The 26,058-nt window shown below is 41.0% G+C and overlaps 1 protein-coding gene across 5 annotated transcripts in view; it reads left to right on the forward strand.

Annotated features, from left to right (window-relative positions):
* Astn1 (astrotactin 1) overlaps positions 1 to 26,058 on the forward strand; it is a 318,149-nt gene that overhangs the window by 160,307 nt on the left and 131,784 nt on the right. For all 5 annotated transcript variants that reach the window (XM_039090767.2, XM_039090768.2, XM_039090769.2 and 2 more), the window contains exon 8: positions 275 to 359. In XM_039090767.2, coding sequence (XP_038946695.1) covers positions 275 to 359 — 85 coding nt within the window. The remainder of the gene's footprint in view (positions 1 to 274; positions 360 to 26,058) is intronic.

A 26,058-nucleotide genomic window follows, 5' to 3' on the forward strand; every position in this document is an offset into this window, starting at 1 on the left:
TCGCTGGTTTCTGGGCTTGCAGAGCACACACCCTCGATCCTTTGCAGATGTTAGAAGATACCTCAGTGTCTAACATCATCATGCATTGGAAAACTGGGTAATTCATTCATGAGGGCAGTGGAGAGGGGCATTAGGACACAGTGCGATGTACGTTATCCTTTGTTCTATTACTGAAGTCTGGGTTTAATTTGATCATTTCACATAAACGTACTCAAACACTGACATGGTAGTTGATCGATTTGTGTTTCTCTCTTCCTCCTACCCTGATCCTAAGGGGAATGTCTGTGCTATGAAGGCTACATGAAGGATCCTGTCCACAAGCACCTTTGCATTCGGAATGAATGGGGGACCAACCAGGGGTAAGTGAGATAACTCGGCAGTTTCCTAAGTCAGTGCACTCTCACTCAGACATGATGGGAGCAACCGTACACAGAGAAGCAGAGTTAATGGGTGGCTGTATTCTGAACAGTCTGGTAGTAAAAGTGTCACTGTACCTTTCCATAGTCATACCATGCCGATGATGTCCATGTCACCTTCTCTTCCACTTACGAGTCAGGAAATGATGCCTCTGACTGTAGCCCTGCAGCCCCCAGCTGGGATCTGAAAATGAAGCTGCCTTTTTCTTCTTTTCTACTCTACCTCCATTCATGACGATTCTTCAGGCAGAACTTAGCTCTCTGAGACACGTGAAGATGAACTGACTCTGCGGTAGCTCTCGGAGCTTGATGAGTCCTGAGAGAAACTGATTGGAGTCAAAACCAAAAATGTTCCCAGCAACACTGTCAGCAGGGGTGACTTACAAGACTCAGGCAGTGCTTGGCGCTGAGGAAGAACATTTGTGCCTGGTCCCCAGTTACCATTCTTCGTATGACTTTTATTTTCCCATAACTACATGTACTTCAGAAAAGTAGTTACTTTATCTATTCCTTTTTTTTTTTTTGGTTACACTCTTTGAATGTTTGTACTATAATAAAACATACATAACATAAATTTACTATGTTAGTAGGTTTTAACTCTATTATTCAATGAAATTAAACTATATCACTAGGGAGTCATCACCACTATATGTTTCATGTTGTGATGATTTTTTAAAAAGCAGTTTTTGTGTCTTGTTTTGAATTCTGAGAGCTTGCTTTCAGCATCAGGCAAATGGAGAGAAGGTTCAATAAATACTAACTAAGAATAGCAATCAATGGGATAGGGAGAATCAGAAGGAAATCAAGGCAAAGGCATGTGGGTGAGTGATTGATTGGACTGCAAATTAGATCTGTGTTGGCAGCCTGACAACATGAACAAACAAACAAACCATCAAACAAAAACCAAAAACCAATGTCATTTCTGACATTGCCATAGAAACTCTCACTCCTGGGTCAGTGATCAGCCCCCTGTACGGGATCCCGATGAGACCAAACCTAGAATATTGAGTGCAGTTCTGGACTCTCAAAGCAATAAATATGGTGACAAATGGGTGAGCGTTTGGAGAAGAGCAATAAAAATGATTGAGGAGCCCAGGGGAGTGATTTATGATAAGGGGCGAGAAGAACTCAAGTCTGATGACTTAGCCAGCCGATGACTAGTCAAGGTGTGATAGATGCCCCTCACTGTGGAAGAGGGCAAATGTTCTGGAACCCAGTTAAGGGAGAAGGACAAGAGTAAATGAAGTCAGGAAAAGGAAATCTGGATCACAGGTCAGAAAAGTTAGGGAAGTCCAAATGTCAGGATTTGTTGTGTTAGTGAGAATGAAGAATGCCTTGGTTTGTACAGAATGTGAGCTTTTATCAGGTAGGCAACCCACAAATTTTAAAGAAAAGTGTCTAGAGAAGAGAGTAGAGGATTGGCTAACAGATGTTGTCAAGTACGATATGAATGCAGAATGGCATTTCACTGGTTAAATTCTGCAATGTCCCCTGACTATTATTCCCTCTGAGCTGTTTGCACAGTTGCTGTGGAGCCAGCCCTTTGGCTTGTGTGATGGCTGCGATTCTTAGCTGACCATTCTTACTGAGTTAAATGTTGTAAAAGGTGATGGATAACCACCTCTCTATCTCGTAGCCTGCAATCTTGCCGCCGAAGAAAACAACTACGAGATATCATTTCACATTTGCTCTAAATGATCCAGCCTGGCCTTCTGCCTGTGATTGGATTTGGTGGCTAATCGCTCAAGCTTCCACATCCCTACCCTTGTAGACATATTGTGTGAGGATGGGCCTGACTTCACTTGGTAATTGCAAAGCCTTTGTTATTCCCTATGGCTGGATGTAGAGACAGTCTTAGGATGCAGACAAGAGCCTCAGGGGTAAAGGGAAGAGGTGCCAGCACTGCTGTCCTTAGAAACAAAATAGACTAAAGCATTGAGCTGCAGACTGACGAGAACATTAGCCCCAGGAAATAGACAAAGACACCTAATCTGTCATTTCCATCTCTAATTTCCATTATTCTATGATCGTCAATGTCTATGAGGTCTCATTGTGGACAATAATAAAATTATAGAACAACTATTAGCAGGATGGAGAGGAGTGAGTATCTTGAGGACATTGGAGTGATAAGCAGCTTGAATTCATATTTATAATACGACGCCAGACAAATGGATGCGGTTTTCCTCCTGAAATAAAACCGTAAGTGGAAAGTAGAAGATGCCATACATCGTGATTTAAGTCAGGGTACCAAACTAATGTAATGTTTCTTTAGATGATTTTCCCCAAATTAATTGAAATTGGTTTGAACGTAAAGACTATCATTTGAACTGAAAACTGCCTGACAGATTTCTAAATGATGATACATATTAGAGCGTTATGGGAAAATCAATGATAAGTCTGATTTTCCTGGAATTTTCATTGAATGTTCTAGAAGGTGAAGGTGAACAGCCCACATAAGGAGTACTTACGTTTTCCTCTTAACATTCTGATATGGCGTCCATTAAGACTGCAGCAGGTTTATTCTAGGCAGAAAACCCAAATACATCTCAACTAATGGATGAAGTCATTTGTGAGAAATCTAAGGTTGATAACCAAGGGAAATGTGGCAAAAAACAATTGTGATTTTCAGAGAAAAAAGAAAATTAATCAAGGATATTCATATAAAAAAGTTACAAATAGATACTTCTGTGAGGAAGATGAATACATCTGAAATGTTAGGCAACTGCTACCTGCTTTAGCTCATATAGTTCTGTAAAAGAAAGAGAGAGAAAGAGAAAGAGAGAATGTAATTATGTTTGAGTGTATGTAAATATGCACTGTATGATTTTACTGTGTGTAAATGTGAGTATCTGAGACTTTGAGTCTATGTAAATAAATATGTAGTGTCTGTATGATTGTACAGTATTTGCGAGTGTGACTATATATAATACCTAGTGTCTGTATGATTGTATAGTTTGTGTGTGAGTGTATGTAAATATGTAGTGTCTATATGACTGTACAGTGTATGAGTGTATGTGAATATGTAGTGTCTGTGTGATTGGACAGTGTGTGAGTGTATACGTGTATGTGAATATTTAGTGACTGATTGTACAGAGTGTGTATGACTGTGTGTGTGTAAATATATAGTGTCTGTATGGTTGTATAGGGTATGTGTGAGCGTGAGTACATGTAAATAGGTAGTATCTGTATGATTGTGCAGTGTGTGAGTGTGTGTAGGAACAATCCAGTTTGTTTAAAGAATGGCTCTTACTCCTATATCCTATCATCTACTCGTCAATTCATTTATGTTTTGGTAAATGTTCATCCCCTTACTTACTCTTTGGGTGAAGAACATGTGTGGTTGCTATGCCTAAAGGCAAGGTAGAGTTTCTGTCCTGGGATAACTAATAGTCCACATAGGAAAATAAACATATAATGAACAATTACAAATAGTTCTAAGACCTACTAGGAGAAAGATTTTGATCAAAGGTCAATGAGAGCAGAGTTAACTGGTGACTTAGATAAGGTTGAAGAATTATAATAGAGTTTCATGGAGAAGCCAGATTTTTTTAATTGTTGTATTTACTAAGTAAAGGAGCATGGGTTTACAGGAATGGTAGATGAATAGTTCGATTTAGTTTAAAAGTCTCTTGCACATGGCCAGGAGAAAAAGTTAAAGTGGGTAAAAGCTAGATAATAGGTACAAGTAGACAAATGGAGAATGGCTGAGAATTAAAGAACCTGTGTCTAAAGTCTTTGAAATACATAATTCTAGTACTCAATCCTGTCAGCAATGCCCAGGAGAAAGCAAGCAGTGTGAGACATTTATGTATTGGTCTACATGGTAAAGCCAGCTGCTCCGAGTTGCACAGTTTAAGGGGTCCAAGTGGAAAATTATAAAACAGTAGAATTCATTGCCTAAGAAGAACATTTTCATTAAAAGTAAAATTAGTTTCATGACTACTTAAGGAAAGCCGTGAATAAGAGATTCAAATGGGTTATTCAAAGAACAGGAAATGTTTGAAGATACATCCTCGATCTTGGATGCTGGCAACAAAATCAAGCACTCCTGGTCAGGATGCTTTGTATTATTCAATTGCCAGGGAGGAAACCCAGGGCTGAAGCATCCGAGAGATCACCATGGTTTCTGTGTCATCCGTCTTCCCTGTGTGACTTTTCTAGGTAATTTTTTGCCCTCCCATCACTGTGGCTTCATGACACAGCTTGAACCTGTTGGAGGCTGCATTTGGTATTTGTTTGCTAGGACAGCAAAGACAAATCGAAAGTGTTCACCAATGAGAAATGCAAGCAGTAAATGAGTGTGGAAGAAGCAAGCAAGATTGATTTACATGATCAGAGAAGAAAAGAGACACCCAAATTTGTTTAGATACTTTAGAGTTATTAAGAAAGGCTGTAATAATGACTTTTCGTTAAATTAAAAGTGTACTCAAGGGTCTCTAAATACATCTTTCAGAATACCACAATTAGATTAAATTCGTGCTTTTGGAGGCTCCTGATAAATAATAGTCTGATTACTTATTCTGCCATCTCAGCTGCCAAGGACAACACCAAGGAGATTCTCCAATAGAGAAAGGTAAAATATCACTGGGTTTCCATGCTGAAGGATAAAGACAGAGTGATAACTCATGAGATGGGGAGAGACCTGCTGAGAGAAATGAGCAGGTGTTCTTCCAACGATTTAAAACCTATTGTCAGGAATGACCCTGCTCACAGAACATCTCCTTTCTTATGGATGCCCAGGGAGATGACACTCTAGCATGTAGTTCCTACTATCTTGCCTTAACTCTAGGTGGATCATGCTACCAGCCCCACTCGAAACACACACACACACACACACACACACACACACACACACACACACACACACACACACACACACAAGCTTTAACTCAATGGCCAGGCTCTTCTAAGCCTTCCTCGGTCATCTTGCCCTTCTTTTCACTCCCAGCTCAGCACCATACATTTACCCTCAAGTTTCATTGCTCAGTTACTTTTAGTCCTAGCTCAGGACCCTAAATCTTTCCTCAGCTCAACTGGTCTCTAATCTCTAGCCTGCTACTCCAGGCCTAGTTGAGGAAGTAGCCGATGGCCACTTCACCCAAAATCTCACATGGTGGATGACTTTTTCTCCCTCCAAAACATGGTGAAATCCTTTCTACTCTCTCATCTGCTAGCCTGTAGAAAAACTGGAATTCCCTCCAGCTCATTGACTGCTAGCATGTTTATTGATCGATCAAGAATCAATTGTGGAACAGGACATTCAGTGTTCATACGTACATTCCCGAACAAACTGTCAGAACCACTCCGTACATGACACCTTTTAGAGGACATCCTCAGATACTGACCCCCTTATTCATACACGGTCCACACTATCTTAAGATGACCTTGACATTGTCCAGGTGCTTATACTTCTTCTGTTCCTGCAACTTCTTCATTCTTATTTATCCAGTAGGTTCTGCTTAGGCAGGGAATCCAATATGATAAGGATTAATATCTCCTTATAAACTCACAAAATCTAGTGTGTGTGTGCGTGTGTGTGTGTGTGCGTGTGTGTGTGTGTATACTTGTCTTGTATAGGTACACTGCATATGCATATACACATGTATGTCCATGGGCATGTAGACCAAAGACTGACTTTAGGTTTCTTCCATAATTGCTTTTCCACATTACTGCTTGATATATGATCTCTAACTGGTCTTGGAGCTTACCAACTGGATGGACAGCAAATCCTAGGATTCACCTGTCTCTACTTTCCAAAGCTGGGATTATTGATGTACTCCCTTAAGACCAGCTTAAGGTTCTAGGGAGATGAACTCAGGTCTACATGCTACAAGTGTGTCATTTAAAGAGGTAAAAAAACCTCTTCACAGCTGTGCTAGTAGCCACTGTGTGGCTCTAGTTCCATGCTGGATTTAGGACTCAATCTGAACTTCATTGACCATCTATGAAACTCTTTAGAAAAATGCAGGATAGCAAAAACTATTCTCAACAATAAAAGAACTTCTGGGGGAAATCACCATCCCTGATGTCAAGCTGTATTACAGAGCAATAGTCATAAAAACTGTATGGTATTGGTACAGAGACAGGCAGGTAGATCAATGGAATAGAATTGAAGACCCAGAAATGAACCCACACACCTATGGTCACTTGATCTTTGACAAAGGACCTATAACCATTCAGTGTAAAAAAGACAGTATTTTCAACAAATGGTGCTGGTTCAGTTGGAGATCAGCATGAAGAAAATTGCAAATTGATCCATTCTTACCACCCTGTACAAAGCTCAAGTTCAAGTGGATCAAGGACCTCCACATAAAACCAGATAAACTTAAACTAATAGAAGAAAAAGTGGGGAAGAGCCTCAAACACATGGTCACTGGGGAAATTTTCCTGAACAGAACACCAGTGGCTTATGCTCTAAGATCAAGAATCGACAAATGGGACCTCATAAAATTGCAAAGCTTCTGTAAGGCAAAGGATACTCTCTTAGGACAAAATGGCAACCAACAGATTGGGAAAAGATCTTTACCAATCCGACATCTAATACAGGGCTAAGATCCAATATATATAAAGAACTCAAGAAGTTAGACTCCAGAGAATCACATAACCCTGTTAAAAATGGGGTACAGAGATAAACAAAAAATTCTCAGCTGAGGAATATGGAATGGCTGAGAAGTACCTAAAGAAATGTTCAACATCCTTATTCATCAGAGAAATGCAAATCAAAACAACCCTGAGATTCCACCTCACACCAGTCAGAATGGCTAAGATCAAAAACTCAGCTGACAACAGATGTTGGCGAGGATGTGGAGAAAGAGGAACACTCCTCCATTGTTGGTGGGATTGCAAGCTGATACAACCACTCTGGAAATCAGTCTGGAGACCCCTTAGAAAATTAGACAATTATCTGAGGACCCAGATATACCACTCCTGGGTATATACCCAAAAGATGTTCCAACATATAGCAAGGACACATCTTTCATTACATTCATAACAACATTATTTATAACAGTCATAACCTGGGAAGAACCCAGATATCCTTCAAGAGAGGAATGGATACAGAAAATGTGGTACATCTACATAGTGGCGTACTACTCAGCTAATAAAAACAATGACTTCATGAAATTCATAGTCAAATGGATGGAACTAGAAAATATCACCTGAGTTTGGTAACCCAATCACAAAAACAAACAAACAAACAAACCACAACAACAACAAAAACCAAACACACACACACACACACACACACACACACACACACACATGTTATGCACTCACTGATAAGTAGATGTTAGCTCAAAAGCTCAAATTACCCAAGATACAATCCACAGACCACAAGAAGCTCAAGAAGAATGATTACCAAAGTGCAGATGTTACAGTCGTTCTTAGAAGGGAAAAAATTCATAGGAGGAGATAAGGAGATAAAGTTTGGAGCAGAGACTGAAGGAATGGCCATTCAGAGCCTGCCCCACCTGGGGATACAGCCTTTTTATATACAGCCACCAAAACTAGATAATATTGATGAAGCCAAGAAGTGCATGGTGACAGGAGCCTGATATAGGTGTCTCCTAAGAGACTTTGCCAGAGCATGACAAATACAGAAGCAAATGCTTGCAGCCAACCATTGAACCTAGAACGGGGTCCCCATTTGAGGAGTTAGAGGAAGGTTTGAAGGAGCTGAAGAGGTTTGCAACCCCATAGGAACAACAATACCAACCAACCAGAGTTCCCAGGCACTAAATCACCATCCGAAGAGTACACATGGACAGACCCATGGCACCAGGTGCATATGCAGCAGAGAATGGCCTTGTTGGACACCAGTGTGAGGAGAAGGTCTTGGTCCTGTCAAGGTTCATCCTCCCCAATCCCCCACCCCCATGTAGGGGAATGTTGGGGCAGGGAGGTGGGAAAGGGTGGGTGGTTGGGTAGAGGAACACCCTCATAAGAAGAGGGAGGGCAATGGGATATGGGGTTTATGGATAGGAAACTGGGAACGGAGATAACAGTTAAAATGTAAATAAAAAATATCCAATAAAAAATGACAGTAGGTAGAGTTAGAGTTATTGGTAACAAAATTTCCTGAATTTGGGGAACCTCTTTATAGCTCCCAACCTGGTCTTTTTTTACCCTACAACTTTGCTTGTTTCTGTGTCACCAAGACCATTCACCTTCCCCCAACCCTTCAGATAAAACCCACAGCAAAGCCACCAGCTGCTGCATTATCTTTGGTGCCTCCTCCCCTGCCCTCCAGCCCAGACTTCAATGTCTGTGCCCAGTTCCTGTCACTGCCATGTCATTCACAAATGGGATTATCTTCCCATTAGCTCCTCGCCCCCATGTCTAATCATCGTCACTAATTCCTAACAAGGGTTTCAATGAATTTATTTGCCAGTTTGTTTTTCTTTTTTACCACTTCCCTTCTGTTTTTGTTTGGCTTTGTTTTACCACTTCTCTCTGTCTTGCCCTCTTCCTTCAGGAGTCAAAGGCAATGTTGCTGACATATTCCTTTTTAGTTCATGGTTAGAATAAACGAAGGAAGCTCTTGGAACGAAGCCTAAATCTTCTGGATCCTTATCTGTAGAAGCTTTCTGCAACCTAATTCCACTGAAAATCAATCCCCAGGACACCCCCAAATAAGCAAGCCAGAACTTGAAAGTGACCCACACATGCTAGGATATACTCTAAGGCTAAGGTGGACTCATCCCCTGACGACAGGATGGTTTGGAAAACTCTCGACCTCACTCTTAGGGATTTTATCAGGTGAAAGAAGGTTTTATTTGACCATTTTTAGATGAAAACTGTATGGCCAGTCACCTGAGTCTAGTGAGGTACTTTGTCCTTGTAGATAGGCTAACCTGGCCTATGTTTTCCAAGGCATGGCACCTCTGGACCAAACTATGTGTATCTAACCTGCACAACAGCCTTTGTTGAGCTACCACTGACTCGTAAGTCATTTTTAATAAAGCCCTTGGCTTCCTTCTTAGAAGCAACACTTATAACCATCTTGGTCACTTGTTGCTGTCCTAAAAGAAAGCTTTGCTGAAGTGAGGGGCTCCTGGATGCTAGTGCCATCCATGGAACAATTACTCATATATCGCATTTCTGACCTTGTCATTTGATGGTTTCAATTTCATTGATCTTTGAGAGGGCCTTATTAGTTTGTAGACTATTACTGTTGTTATTTTTAATTGGTTTTTAATAGGCATTTGGAGGGATGCATGTGTATGCATAAATATGGGTGCACATGCTTTTGCATGAGGAGACCAGAGGACAACCTTCGGTGACATCCTCAAGAATATTGTCCACCTCTTTAAGATAGTATTTCTCATTGGCCTGGAGCTCTCCAATTAGGCTAGATTGACTGGCCAGCAAATTTCAGGGATGCTCTGGCCTCCATTCTCCAAGTCCTGGAATTAGAAGCATGAGCCATCCTAGACAACACTTTCAGATGGGTTCTGGGCCTTGCAAGGCAATGCTAGATCAGTTGAGTTGTCTCCTCAGCCTCTGGGTATGTGCATTTAATACTCTCTCTCAAATGACAGTGAAGCACAACCAAACTTAAGAAAATGTCAGAAGTGAACACCTTCCAGACCATGTGGTAAATGAGGACATCCTCGTGTCACTCTTCCATCCCCTCCCAGAGAAAATAAGAGCGAACCTGTAGCCTAGTGACTACAAAGTCATTCTCATTTTACTGATTGGGAAGTGGAGAGCCTTCAAAGGTGAAATAACTTATCCTAGACCACATAATTGGTGACAAGGCTGTATAGTAACAACTACCTATTGGAGATAAATCAATTGGATGAATATTTAAGAGAGAGGGATGAAAAGCGTGTAATAATCGGAGGGATGATTATTCGCTGTAGGTGGGCAACAGGCTTGCTTCCCTTCATTCCAGCTCTCAGGGCAAGGAAATTCATCTCTATCACAGGCTACCCCATTTGAGTGACAGCTGTCCACCTACAGTGCTGCCTAGCCTCCACAGGAGGGGTAACACTCTACCACACGGATGTCTCTGCGTAGTCCAGTCAAGGCACCGTGAGACTTATTTTAAACAGTGCCAGAGGCGGGAATACTCATATTTCCTCCAACATGACCACCAGGGTGAAAAAAAATCAACCTCAATTTACCCTCCCATCTGCTCAAGAATGGAAGATAAATTGTTTCAATTTTATAGAAATGAATGTTTTATGTCTTGCCTATGCTTTCCAGAGAGTGTCCTGAATTCATATATTCTATTGAATGCATGTATGTTTTCCACTAAAAATGCTCTCCAAGCCCTCAGTTTCCTTGGGTTCCAGTTTGAAAATAGTAAGCAGATGACTGCTATGATTTTTCTTCCCTTTGGAGATCCGAGCTATTTACCTTTTTTTTTAATCAATAGAAAAAGAAATTTGCTTATTATCTCATGTTTACAAAAACCACCATTACCATTTGCCACTTGTGTGTATTTCCTTCCAATTTCCTTTCCCGTGCATCGAACGTTCTCCCTGCTACCACCTTCATCCATTTGCAGATAGTTTATTTTCGCTCACAGTTTAACAATGAATATGTCTAACCTTTACAGTCACGGAAAGCAGGAATGATTACGAGTATCCTTGAAGTGTATTATTTTTCTCAAAAATTTCCATAAGGAATTTAGTCTCGATGTCTTATGGGAAACTCTCGATTTTAGAGCCTGTTCTAGTGAGCTAGGAGAAGTAAGTGGTTTTTAAGTCTAGCATTCAGATCAAGTCTTTAATACACGCTTCTGTAAGTCAGTGTAGTAAAAAAGCCGTTTGAACAAGAAGTAGGGGCTCACTCATTTACTGTAATGGTATAGTACAACATCAATGTTCGCAAATACTGAACAATTCTTCATGCAGTGCTAATTAATTCTTCTCATTTATTGCCATGGAAGACTAAACACCAAGCTGAATAGTTTTTTTTTTTAATGTATCACCATAAGAGGCTGGAGACATGGTTTGGAGGGTGAGAACACTCTCTGAACAAGGACAAAAACCTGAGTTCAAGTCCCAGCACAAAACCCACAGCTAACCTGGGCATGGCCATATGTGACGGGAACTGTGCAGGATACAAACAGGAGCATCCTTGGGGACTGCTGGTTGTTACACTACTTCCTGGTTCAGTAAAAGACGTATCACAAAGGAATACGTCAGAGACTGACAGACAGGACACCAGCATCATTCTCTGACACCCACAAGCACCTGCACTCGTTTCTGTACGTACATTACACACACACACACACACACACACACTTACACATACCTTCCCAAAATAGAAATCAATAAATAAACTATGTGTGTGCGCGCGCATGCGCATGTGCATATGTGTGTGATGTCTTAACAAAAATCCTACAAAGTGCATTTTGTTAAGAGATGCACAATTTGGGGCTGGGGATTTAGCTCAGTGGTAGAGCGCTTACCTAGGAAGCGCAAGGCCCTGGGTTCGGTCCCCAGCTCCGAAAAAAAGAACCCAAAAAAAAAAAAAAAAAGAGATGCACAATTAGTGATATTTATACCACTTACAATTTCTGGGAAAGCAATTTCCATAAAAGTAATCTCATGGTTTATTCTTCCCAGACAAGCAAGTAGTTTAGATTTCTTTTCAATCACTCATGCCATAATTATTTTCCTAAGCTTTAACTGATATATATACATATATATATATATATATATATATATATATATATAACTTCAAAAATTAGAAAGTAAACATTTTGTCACTGCATATCTCATTTTGGATCTTTTGTTTCCCTTCATATAATAAAAGAAATGTGTATGGCCATAAAAATCCATAGAAAAAAATAGCAAAAGGAAAGAATCCAGGTCCCCTAAAATTTCATCCTCTGAAATGAACACACACACACACACACACACACACACACACACACACAGAGAGAGAGAGAGAGAGAGAGAGAGAGAGAGAGAGAGAACATACACACCACGCACATCACACATACCACATACACACATAGGCATACACACATCACATATATACTACATACTACACATAACACACACATACTACATACCACTCACTCATACCATACACACTATACAACATAATACACCACATGCCACATGCACACACACACACACACACACACACACACACACACACACACTATTATTATTTGAGACTCAGTGGTACATTGGTCAGTATCACAGAGGCCTAACCCCTGATGCTGGCATCCAGGTTGTTTCCATTATACCATAGTGGAGTTCAACAACTGGCATCACCTTTTCCTTTCTCAGTGGTCTCCTTCCTGCCGAGTTTATTAACCTTTCCACAGGGTTTCCCCTGCTGAGGTTTGTGTGAGGGCTTGAGTGGGTACAGCCAATGCCAAGCCTGCCACTCATGCTTGGGTTTTGGATTGAAGACCTTTGCGTTCTGGAGTCCCTAGACTTCTGTTGTAAAGATGTGAAATGAGGCTACAAACAGCTACACAAACCCTGAGGTTGCATTAGCCCAATTAGCTCTAGAGATGCAAGTCTCCCACCGGGCTTCCCAGATGCTAGTTCTCAGCATGGAGTCTGTCCATCCATGCTGATATACAGCAGGGACTCTTTCCTTTATAATTATGTGAGAACACTGGATTTAAGTGGAATTGTGTTTACTTTTGTGAGATGGTCACCAGAGGGAACATAGTCAACTCTGGGAAATGCCTACCTAGAGTTGAACTGACATTACCAGTGAATCATAACTACACATGTCTACTATTAAATCGTTCCTTGTCCTCTGCTGTGTGGGCACAGGCATAACACGTGTGATGATAATATTCACAGAAATGAACAGGCCTTCACATGGACCTTGCAGCCACTCTTCAAAGTACTTGTATTCGTGACTTATCTTGTTGTGGTGGCAAAATACCTAACAAAAGCAATTTCAGGAAGGGCTTATTATGGCTTACTGTTGGAAGGGACACATAGTGGGAAAGGTTAAAGCAAAGGTGGCCACTCACATTACATCCACAGTTGGAAAGCAGAGAGAGAGATAACTAGTAGTCATCAGCTAGCTTTCTCCTTTTTATGTAGCCTGGGACCCCAGCCCAAGGAACGGCACCACCTCCAGTCAAGATGGTCTTCCTAACTCCGTTACCTAGGTCCTGAATATCCCTCAAATATATGTTCATCCCCTGGGTCTTTCTAAAACATAACGGAAGAGACAGAGTCTGCCAGACATAGGCTCAAATCTTTTACGTAAAAGGTCTTTCTAAATCGTGTGAAGTTGACCATCAATTTTACTTACACACTACTAGATGAGATTTAATTCTCACTTCAAAACTTTAAGGGAAGACTTTTGTCCACATTTTACAGGCAAAAATATAAAATCATAATTGTCCCTACAGAAGGCTTTATTTGGTCAAACACTTCAAGGGCAGTTATCCCCAAGAGACTCAAGATGGAAACAGCCAGTGCTGAAACGTAGCTTTGGATTTCCAAGGACAGAGCTGAGGTTAGAGTCAAACAGTAAGTATGTGTTCTGAGTTGAGAATCTCTCAGAATGACATAGCATCCTGGGGAGGATAGCAAGTCACTAGAGGGACCTTGCTGGAGGCCTAAGCATAGTAAGTGCTATTGGCCTCTATCCAATTCAGGTAAAAACAACACTTCAGCTAGATATATACTGAGGGGCCTTAGGCTGTAACTGTCTGTGGGGACAGGCGTTGGTTGCTGAGTATCTTTGTGCTATTGTTAGTGCAACATCACGGCCAGCATTCAGCCATCATGGTCGTCTTAGAACAGTGCATGCAGCACCTATAGAAGGTGAATGAAACATGGAGACAGGGCCTTGCTCTAGGCAAATTTCAGAGCCCTTATCCAGTGAGTAACATATTTTTCACATCTGAAACACAGACTTGCCTATTTTATTCATGTTACTTGATCTAGGGACAAGGTCATCTGAGACATACTCAGAAGTATTTCTGAGACATGGTCTTGGGTATTCTTAACACTCTGCATACACTTGGTCAAACTATTTCCGGCTAGCCAGGAAACTGCATACCTCCTACCCACTAGAGTTGATATTTACCCACTCATTTTATTATTATATTTTAGGTGCTAGGAATTGAATTCAGAACCTCTTGCATTGCTAAGCAAGCACCCTACCACTGAGCTCCCTCCCTAGCCCTGACTTGTTAATGTTTAACCTTTATGGGAGATGGCATAACATAATGGAAGGCAGTCGGAGAGACATAGGCTCAAATCTTTCTTTTATGTAAAAAGCTGTTATGTTGGGGTAATTTTGTGGCTTTTATAAGCCTTGATTTCACTGTAATTAAGGATAAAAATGTTATCTATTCAATAAAATTATCAGAAAGATTATTGAGAAGACCTAAATAAGATGTGATGTACTCAATAATATTCATAAATTTGTATGTTCTGGATCAGTATACGGTTGAATGCTAAAGTCGTTTTTCACATTAGTTGTGACCTATTTTGTGCTCTTTGATCTTTTACCAAATGATGCAATCTTGATGTCAATTTGGCAGCTGACTTTAGCCAAACATACCACCAGAATGCAAATTACACAGTGGAGAAAATAATGTTTCATATGTCATTGCAATATCATACCCTAACGTACTGCCAGGAACTTAGGGACTCAGTCAACCGGTGTCAGATAAATGAAAAGGGTGTGTTCATCTTATCACTCTTTCCTGGACAAAGCCAGTGACCAATTTAGGATTACGAAGTTTGGGTATGGTTTGGGAAGATATAATCAAGCCTCTATTCTCTAAAGGTAACTACAGGTCTTATATAAAACCTTATTAAATTTGAGTTTCTCTCATGGAAGGGGTGAGTCACATATCTAATTTTAGGGACAAGAACAGGAGTGCATCAGCTGGATCACTGACAAGTCTAGAAGCTGAGAGGTGGGAGCCCACCTCAAGGTCAGACTATCCCATGAGCCACTCCATGGAGCACTCCTTGTAGCCGATGGCCTTCCAGCCACTGTTTGAACATCATTAGTGACAGGGATGATGGTATTTCATGAGGCAACTCATTCTACTGTTGTAACACAGATCCTTAAACAGAACTTTGGGCTGAATGAAAAATATGGTTCCCTGTGCCTTCCACCTATTTGGGCAGTTTTGTCCTTGGAAGAAAAAAAGAATGGATTTACTCTCTTTTATGTTCCACTCCTAACTTCTCTGATAGCTTCATGTTGGTTAAAGAATATGCTGAATTTGTATACAGTGTGGGGTGGATGCCTGAGAACAAATCACATCTTCAGATGTGGGCTGGCTGGACCTTAAGTTTTATGGAGTTTCACATCATTGTGCATAGGATAACTATTTTGAGACATTTCTTCTTAAGTGCCTAATTCTTCCAACTATTCTCTCTCATCCTACCTCCATTGTGTGTGTGTGTGTGTGTGTGTGTGTGTTTATGTGATGTATGATATGTACATATGTATGTAGAGGTTAAAATTTTCGTATCAAGTATCTTCCTCAGTCATTCGCCACCTTGGTTTTTTTTGTTTGTTTGTTTTTTGTTTTTTGTTTTTTGTTTTTTGGTTTTTTTTTTTAGTCAGAGTTTCTCACTGAACTTGAAGTTAACTAATTCTATTGGTCCGATCACTCCAGTGAGCTTCAGGGATCCCCCTGTCTCCACCTCTCTTGTGAGGGGATTATAGATGTGCACTGCTATTTAAAAAAACTCAGATTAGTTAGCAGTATGTTTTTATTTTCTTTTTAAAATTATATTATTTTGAAATTATACTATAATTGCAATACTCTGCCTTTCCTTTCCTATACAACTCTTCTTTATGACCATTCCACCTTGCACTCTTTCTCAAATTCATGACTTCTTTATTTTTAATTGGTTGTTAAACATATATATGATATGTGTGCGTCTATATATTACTAAGTATGTTAATACAACCTACTCTGTCCATATAATATCACTTGTATGTATATGGTTTTAGCACTGATGATTGGTATTGAATAGCTAACAGAGTGACTCTTCCCAGAAGAAAAGTACCTCACCTCAATTCTTAGTTGCCTCCAGTTCTTTGTCTAGCCTGAGGCTGTCAGTTGGTGTTTTCCTGCTAGGACCTTGGAGTGTTTGGATTTTGGAAAATCATATGATCAGTAGGTGAACTTTAATACAGAGAACTAAACTGCTTTGGACATCAGCAAAATACATTTGAAGAAATCATTGCGGTGCCCCACTGTCCCTACAAGTGAGGAAGGGAGACCGGATGTCATATACATCCTTCTAAGAGATGAACTGCTCTAGTTGTTTATGTCTGACCTCCAGTTTAGCTAGTAAAAGGTCAAATTTACTAAGTGCTTTCTTGGTGGCAGGCAGTATTTCAAAGTGTTTTATGAACATGCACACCTGTGCAAATTTTGGAAGTGAGGAAACCAGGACACAAAAAAGGGAGACATAATTTGCATGAGATTCTCCAGTAGGAATGGAAGGAGGTGACCTCAGAAGTGTGGCCACCGGCTGTGTGGGAGATCTGTGGGTGAGTGTGACCCCAGTGGAAGTCCTCAGCAAAGTCTCTCACAGCAGCTCCTTCTGAAGTGGACCCAGTATCTTTCATAGCCCTAATGAACCACTATTCACACTGCCTTCTCCACTCAGGCTCAGGACATTTCTTCCCTCTAGTTCTACTATTCTATAGTTGACTGCTTCACCATAAAACCTTCCAAGATCCCCATTTGGAAGCTACCCCCATCCATCTTTGGTTGATTTCTGATTACTGTCCCTTCTCTTGTGCCACTTTGTCTTCTGCACTATCTTGTCTTGACATCCGGTTAGTTAATAAGGCTTGAAACAAGGGCTTGTTATTGAGAATGCTTCTCAGATATCTGACACAATGGATTCCAATAAAAATTAAATAACGGCTTCTGGGGAGATTCCTAGTATGATGAAACTTGAGCTCACAGGATAGATATTTAGGTGTGGGTCATGAAGGAGGGACTGTATTTGTTTGTTTGGGGGTTCTTTTTTTTATCTGTTTGCTATCCACTCTTTAGTGATCCAGAAACATTCAGATCTAGTTCATTTCAGAGACAAGAAGTTTGAGTCTATATGGAGCTAAGCCAGAAGCACGTAAGAGTTTAGACTCTACAGGTCATCTGAGTCCAGTTCCTGACTCCTCCCCTTATTATCTACCTACTTCCCTCAAGCAAATCCCTAAGCTCACTGCATCTCCACTTCCTCCCCAGTGACTTAATTAGTAGTAACCGTTTCATGGAGACCCTGTAAGAAGTGACATCATCACTCAGAGTTCACAGACGACTGTTTCTAAAATTCATGAAGGCTCACATCCCATAACCTATGCATTTGACCTATGTGCATCTCCTTATAATCTTTAAGTTATCCCTAGCTTACTTATAATAACCACTTACACTGTTAACACCCAGTTGCTGTGCGCTATGCTGTGTTGATTAGGAAATAACAAAAAGGCAGAGGCTGGGCTGGTTCAGCACCGGTGGAGTTCTCTTCAGGTTGCAGAGCTTGAAGGCTGACTGGAAACGACAGAACCAGCGAAGGCAAAGGTGAATGGCTCCCAGAGATGTTTGCTAACAGCCACGGCAATAACATTAAATGGTTCTTCCTTTTAGAATGAAGGGCTCTAGCATCAGATACCACACTTGCTAGGGAAAGGTTTTAAGAAGAGGGGCCTTGGGGTTGGGGATTTAGCTCGGAGGTAGAGCACTTGCCTAGCAAGCGCAAGGCCCTGCTCAGCTCTGGGGAAAAAAAAAGAAGAAGAGGGGCCTTGCTTCCACTGTTCTAAACTTTTGAATTTCAGCCACTTTCTAGCAGGCCATGGGCAGCCTGGGTTTTATTTAGTTTGATTTGTGACTTTTTTTTCTTTTCTTTTCTCTGCTAACTTCAAAGACAGTTCTGCTCTTCAAAAGCCTCGTGTCACTCCTCTTCAAATTGTGCTTTGCACTGGGCAGGGGAGGGTGCTATTGGACACAATATTCTAAACTCAGGCCTCTTGCTTAATTACACTACAGTCAGATTTTTTTCCATGGAAGCCCCCAGCATGGCAGATGCCCTCTTTGAAGTCATTAGTCTTCACAGCAGGGAGAACACATCATCAAAGACTCTGTTTCCCAGCACCCCCTGCTGCACCCTTGTGCACCAGAGGATTTGGAGGAGGGAGGGAGGAGGAAGCATATACATGCATTAAGTCTACTGTTTTCTAGGCCTAAACTACAAATCCTTTGAACTAAAGCTCAGGGAGGAGACCTATGATGCTATCTCAGAACTTTTCCCATTCTTGCTATCTTCAACCAATTTAGAAATTAAATTTACTATGGCCTGAGATATAGAATGTAGGGCATGGTTGGAGTTCGAGTTGGTAACCTAAGGCACTGTGAGATAGGGGTTGGTTAAAAAAAAAAAAGAAATGGTTCTGAGGATGGAGATATTGAAAATATGATTGATAATCACAGTAGCTGTACAGCTGGAAAACAATTTCTCCTCTATTCCTCTCTCCCTCTCTCTCTCTTCTCTGTGTCCCCCCAGTGTGTGTGTGTGTGTGTGTGTGTGTGTGTGTGTGTGTGTGTTTGTGTATGAGAAGATTAGTAGGACCTTTTTTTGTTGTTGTTGTTTTGTTTGTCTTTTTTTTCACGGTATTTTTTGGTTCTTGTTTGGTTAGTTGGTAGCTGGGGTTTTTGTTTGTTTGATTGATTGCTTTTACTATGGCTTTGAGTTTTACTCTTTATTTATTGAGAAGCTAGGGAGCACCTTTATTGCTAACTTTCTGTCTCTTGACACACACGCCCTCCACAAAGCTATTTTGCTAATGCAAATATAAGAATGTTTAACATTGTTACTTTTCCAAGACCATATTTTAAATTTCTGAACAAATTTTGGCATTAGAATTTAGTACTGATACCTTAGGAGTGTAACCAAGACAACATACCCTGCTTTCTTAGGAAGACCCATGGAGACAGTCCTTCATAAAATTCTTAAAGAAAGGAAACCAGTAAAGAGGTCAGGCCTCTGGGATAACTCCTCAAAGTTTAGCATGGCGCCCCCCCCCCCATGTTTATTGGATCTCTCACGCAAGGACATAGACTAATTTGTAAGACCACAACTCTCTGGGAAGGGGCTCTATCTCTCATTGTGTCCTTAGACTGGCTACTATCTGGCTCCCAGCTCCTTAATTATCCCCGAGTCCTTCTTCTGCAGCCACCAAAAAGATTTATCAGAAAGATCTGCCCATTATGCACTCTGCCTCAGATTTATTCATTGTCTCTGAAGCCCCACAGAAAAGAAATTTGAAGCCACCGTCAAAGATGAGTTACAAGCTTCCCCTGTCCACATCTCTGCCAAGCCCTCCAGCCTTCTCATCCCAATCACTCTCTGCCTGAAATGCTATGGCAGTGAGTCTGTCACAGAGGCTGTGTGTGCACTGTGCTATCTATGACCATGTCTCTACTACCTTTGCCTGCGTATGTAGCATTTGGGAAACCTCTCTCTCTCTCTCTCTCTCTCTCTCTCTCTCTCTCTCTCTCTCCTCCCAAGTGCCTTCTTAGTGTTTACATCTATATGGAGATGCTCTTTCCGCGATGCCTACCAATGATATCCAGCCTAGAAGCAGTCCTCTGCCTCTCCCATTAACCTGTTATATACATTACTGTCTATGTTTTTGGTTTCAAATGATAATTACAATCATCCAGTAACTATAATCATCCATGTGTCTGTCTCCCTGTGCCTGTTACACCAAGTTGCCAGTTCAGGGTTATGTCATCTTCGTTTTCATAACTCTGTGGTGTTTCCTGTCATATTCATTACTAAGCACCGAATAAATGTTCCTGGAGTGAATAAGTGAATGGTGGCACTTGAGGGTAAGCATGCAAGCTCTATCAACCCTCTGCGTGACACCCGGTGTTTAAGTCCTCCCGTCTCCTAAGGAGACATCAGTGTTTTATGGCATGGTATTCTTTTATGACTTAATTCATTTGTCTTCCAAGCACTGCTGAAGTAGAGCACAGTTATTACTTATTCATTTAGAAAGCCCTTCCTGATGTCTCGGGTATTATCTTAGGTACCTGAGAAAAGGAGATAGAGAATGACAACTAGCCATCATTCAGGGCTTATGATGTGGTAGACCCGGTTCAAAGCACTTAATTCATCTAGCCTCTACAACAAACTTATAAGGAGGTACTGCCAATGTCTGTCCACATTTCATAACTGGGTAAATTGAAGTACAAATGCCCCTCAAATAATATTAATGATACATCCCAATAAACCTAGCCTGTGCAAAAATACCATAGATCGAAATGTATTTAGCCAGGTGTAGTAGCTCACATCTATAATCCCAATACTCAAGATCATAAAGGGAAATTGTGAGTTTGGGGATTGTCTGGATTACATAGTTAAATGCTGTAACTCCCCCCTCCCACACAGTGACTTAATACTCATGATCTATGAACCAAGTATTGAAGCTTAGAATTGGAGAGTATTACTTATTTACCTGGCAACTGTGTGGCCTGACTGGGAGCCCTGGCTTTTTCCAACCTCATGAGAGAAAGTCCCATTTCACATTATTTCACACATTTCACATGAAAATCCAAAACTCAAAACTCAGAATTTGAAGTAAACTTTCAACCAGTTGCATGCAATATGGCCCCCTACAAAAACTTATGTGCACTGTTAACCATCCCGAACCAGAAAGTACCTGTATGAGATTGTCTTAGCCTCAGCCCCTAGATCCAGCTTATCTATGAAGATGCAGTCCCAGGACAACAAGAGTGAGGGGGTAAGGCAGCTAATATTGGCAAGAAAGAGAACTAAAAGCAAGCTTTTGCACTAGTTATCTGGCCAAAGCTTTGTATAAAGGCTATTTTAGATATACACTATATAGCATACATAAGATTTTTAATGCATTTTTTGATATAAGCAATAGATGTTTTCTTAGCTCTAGAGGCTGGGAAGACCAATGATGTTAGCATCTGGCAATAGCTACTTGTGCCATGACAGTAGAGCAGGAAACCTCAAATAAGATAGCACAGATAAGCCAACTCATTTTCACTGGAAACCTGATATAGAGCAATAAGATATAGAGCAATAAGATAGCACAGATAAGCCAACTCACTTTCACCGGAAACCTGATATAGAGCAATGATTCCCAACCACTGGATTGAGACCCCTTTGGGGATGGAACAACCCTTTACAAGGGTCACCTAAGACCATGGGAAGACACCCATATTTACATTACAATTCACAACAGTAGCAAAATTACAGTTATAAAGTAGCAGTGAAAATAGTTTTATGCTGGGGAGGGGTCACCACAACATGAGGAACTGTACTGAAGGGTTGCAGAAAAGATTAGGATGGCTGAGAGCAATCAGACAACAAAAGGAGGTCAAAAGGGGATACAGATCGGAAAAGAAGAAGTCAAAATATCACTATTTGCAGATGATATGATAGTATATTTAAGTGATCCCAAAAGTTCCACCAGAGAACTACTAAAGCTGATAAACAACTTCAGCAAAGTGGCTGGGTATAAAATTAACTCAAATAAATCAGTAGCCTTCCTCTACACAAAAGAGAAACAAGCCGAGAAAGAAATTAGGGAAACGACACCCTTCATAATAGACCCAAATAATATAAAGTACCTCGGTGTGACTTTAACCAAGCAAGTAAAAGATCTGTACAATAAGAACTTCAAGACTCTGAAGAAAGAAATTGAAGAAGACCTCAGAAGATGGAAAGATCTCCCATGCTCATGGATTGGCAGGATTAATATAGTAAAAATGGCCATTTTACCAAAAGCGATCTACAGATTCAATGCAATCCCCATCAAAATACCAATCCAATTCTTCAAAGAGTTAGACAGAACAATTTGCAAATTCATCTGGAGTAACAAAAAACCCAGGATAGCTAAAACTATCCTCAACAATAAAAGGACTTCAGGGGGAATCACTATCCCTGAACTCAAGCAGTATTACAGAGCAATAGTGATAAAAACTGCATGGTATTGGTACAGAGACAGACAGATAGACCAATGGAATAGAATTGAAGACCCAGAAATGAACCCACACACATATGGTCACTTGATTTTTGACAAAGGAGCCAAAACCATCCAATGGAAAAAAGATAGCATTTTCAGCAAATGGTGCTGGTTCAACTGGAGGTCAACATGTAGAAGAATGCAGATCGATCCATGCTTATCACCCTGTACAAAGCTTAAGTCCAAGTGGATCAAGGACCTCCACATCAAACCTGATACACTCAAACTAATAGAAGAAAAACTAGGGAAGCATCTGGAACACATGGGCACTGGAAAAAATTTCCTGAACAAAACACCAATGGCTTATGCTCTAAGATCAAAAATCGACAAATGGGATCTCATAAAACTGCAAAGCTTCTGTAAGGCAAAGGACATTGTGGTTAGGACAAATTGGCAACCAACAGATTGGGAAAAGATCTTTACCAATCCTACAACAGATAGAGGCCTTATATCCAAAATATACAAAGAATTCAAGAAGTTAGACCGCAGGGAGACAAATAACCCTATTAAAAAATGGGGTTCAGAGCTAAACAAAGAATTCACAGCTGAGGAATGCCGAATGGCTGAGAAACACCTAAAGAAATGTTCAACATCTTTAGTCATAAGGGAAATGCAAATCAAAACAACCCTGAGATTTCACCTCACACCAGTGAGAATGGCTAAGATCAAAAACTCAGGTGACAGCAGATGCTGGCGAGGATGCAGAGAAAGAGGAACACTCCTCCATTGTTGGTGGGATTGCAGACTGGTACAACCATTCTGGAAATCAGTCTGGAGGTTCCTCAGAAAATTGGACATTGAACTGCCTGAGGATCCAGCTATACCTCTCTTGGGCATATACCCAAAAGATGCCCCAACATATAAAAAAGACACGTGCTCCACTATGTTCATCGCAGCCTTATTTATAATAGCCAGAAGCTGGAAAGAACCCAGATGCCCTTCAACAGAGGAATGGATACAGAAAATGTGGTACATCTACACAATGGAATATTACTCAGCTATCAAAAACAACGAGTTTATGAAATTCGTAGGCAAATGGTTGGAACTGGAAAATATCATCCTGAGTGAGCTAACCCAATCACAGAAAGACATACATGGTATGCACTCACTGATAAGTGGCTATTAGCCCAAATGCTTGAATTACCCTAGATGCCTAGAACAAATGAAACTCAAGACGGATGATCAAAATGTGAATGCTTCACTCCTTCTCTAAAAGGGGAACAAGAATACCCTTGGCAGGGAAGAGAGAGGCAAAGATTAAAACAGAGACTGAAGGAACTACCATTCAGAGTCTGCCCCACATGTGGCCCATACATATACAGCCACCAAATTAGACAAGATGGATGAAGCAAAGAAGTGCAGACCGACAGGAGCCGGATGTAGATCGCTCCTGAGAGACACAGCCAGAATACAGCAAATACAGAGGCGAATGCCAGCAGCAAACCACTGAACTGAGAATAGGACCCCCGTTGAAGGAATCAGAGAAAGAACTGGAAGAGCTTGAAGGGGCTCGAGACCCCATATGTACAACAATGCCAAACAACCAGAGCTTCCAGGGACTAAGCCACTACCTAAAGACTATACATGGACTGACCCTGGACTCTGACCTCATAGGTAGCAATGAATATCCTAGTAAGAGCACCAGTGGAAGGGGAAGCCCTGGGTCCTGCTAAGACTGAACCCCCAGTGAACTAGACTGTTGGGGGGAGGGCGGCAATGGGGGGAGGGTTGGGAGGGGAACACCCATAAGGAAGGGGAGGGGGAGGGGGATGTTTGCCCGGAAACCAAAGAATTATTATTAAGTATTAAATAAATTTAAAAAAAAAGAAAAAAAAAAAGGAAGGCTGAGAGCCACAGCTGGAGCGATAACTTACTGATTTCTGAGACAACACTCTTAATACTATTAAGACAGATTAAAGGTTAGCATGGATATCTATCTATCTATCTATCTATCTATCTATCTATCTATCTATCTATCAATCATCTATCTACTATTCATTTATTAGTTTGTTTATTTGTTTCTGGCTTTTTTTTTCTTTTTTTTTTTTTTCGGAGCTGGGGACCGAACCCAGGGCCTTGCGCTTGCTAGGCAAGCGCTCTACTACTGAGCTAAATCCCCCACCCCCTGTTTCTGGCTTTTTAAGACATGGTTTCTTCATGTAGCTCTGGCTGTCCTGGAACTCACTCTGCAGACCAGGCTTGCCTCCACCGCACAGAGATCCACCCCTCTCTGCCTCCTGAGTGCTGGGATTAAAGACACGCATTACCACCTCCCAGCCAGAATGAATTTTAAGGGGAAATTTGAAACCATACCAGGCCCCCTCAAACTTGTGTTTTTCTTAAGAAATCGTTTCATTTAACCCAATAGCCCCAAAGTCTCAATACATCCCAAAGGGCCAAGCTTCACTGAATCTGGATGTAGATAACGCTCAAGTGTGATTTGTCCTGAATCACATTCGCTCCAATGGTGAGCCTGTGAATTCAAATATCCTGCTTCCATCATGCATTGCTACAGTAGGTACGGAGCAGCATCCCTGTTCCAAAAGAAAGCCATAGGCAAGAAAAGGTGTGGGGGGAGGGAAAGTGGTACCAAGGAACCTCAAAATCTAACAAGGAAAACAGAGTCTCAAAGCAGAAAGATCTTCTTCAGGTTCATGTTTTCCAGTGGAGCAAACTAGACTTGGCTCCCAAACCTCTAAATTCTCCATCTTTATGTTTAGGCCCTTTATGTCTAGGGTTAAAATTTCATTCCTGTGGCTCTCCTAAGCTGGCACTTCATGCTGGTATCTTTATCATTTTGGGGTTTTGAGTGTGGCCTCATCCCAAAAGTTTCACTATGCAAGAGCTCCTTGCAGTGGCTCTGCTTCTTAGGCAAGTCTTTGTCTGGACAGCTCCCCGTCAGCATCCTTTGGACTCTTATCCTGGATAGCTATGAGGTCCCTCCAGGTTGTAGCTGCAATGGGAGAGCCTGAAGACCTAGGACTTTAGGCATGTAGACTTTGCCAAGGTTTTCCAGTTCTACCTTCTAAATCAACAGCTATCATGGTACAGATCAATTTATACCTGCGGTCAGTTAAACTTTGGTTTAGGAAACCTGTCTCAGAATGGAGAGCACTGACCCCAGGAGATTCCAGGCAATGAACCCATAGAAGGTCTCCAGATCATCTCTTCATAAACTATTCTACCCTCCTAGATCTCTGGACCTGGAAGGAGAAAGTGGGGAGTAGCTCAATGCTTTAATGTCTTTGTCCTATGGTCTTCCTTCGTTTGAGGGCAGGACTGCAGCTCTAGTATTTTCTCCCATGCATTTTTTTAAATATATGTAAAGCCAGGTTTCAAATTCTCCCAATCTGATTACATTTTAATTATATAGTTCATCTTTAAATAATCTCTTTGTTCTTGATCTCACTGTAAATGGCTAAAATAGCCATGTAAAAGTCCCAACGCTTGGTACTACTTACCCTGGTGCATCACACCCAAGTTTTACTTTTCATAAAGTTCCAAATGGGACAAGGATACAACTTCAACAAGTTCTTTGTAATTGTATGACAAAGGTGATCTTCACTAATTGTTCCCCCCAAGGCTCCCTGCTTGCACCTAGTTGATCCCATAGAAGTTCATGTGTTTGGAATACCAACCCATTATTGTAATGCTG

The sequence above is a fragment of the Rattus norvegicus genome, chromosome 13 (assembly GCF_036323735.1).
Source record: "Rattus norvegicus strain BN/NHsdMcwi chromosome 13, GRCr8, whole genome shotgun sequence".
Lineage (NCBI taxonomy): Eukaryota > Metazoa > Chordata > Mammalia > Rodentia > Muridae > Rattus > Rattus norvegicus.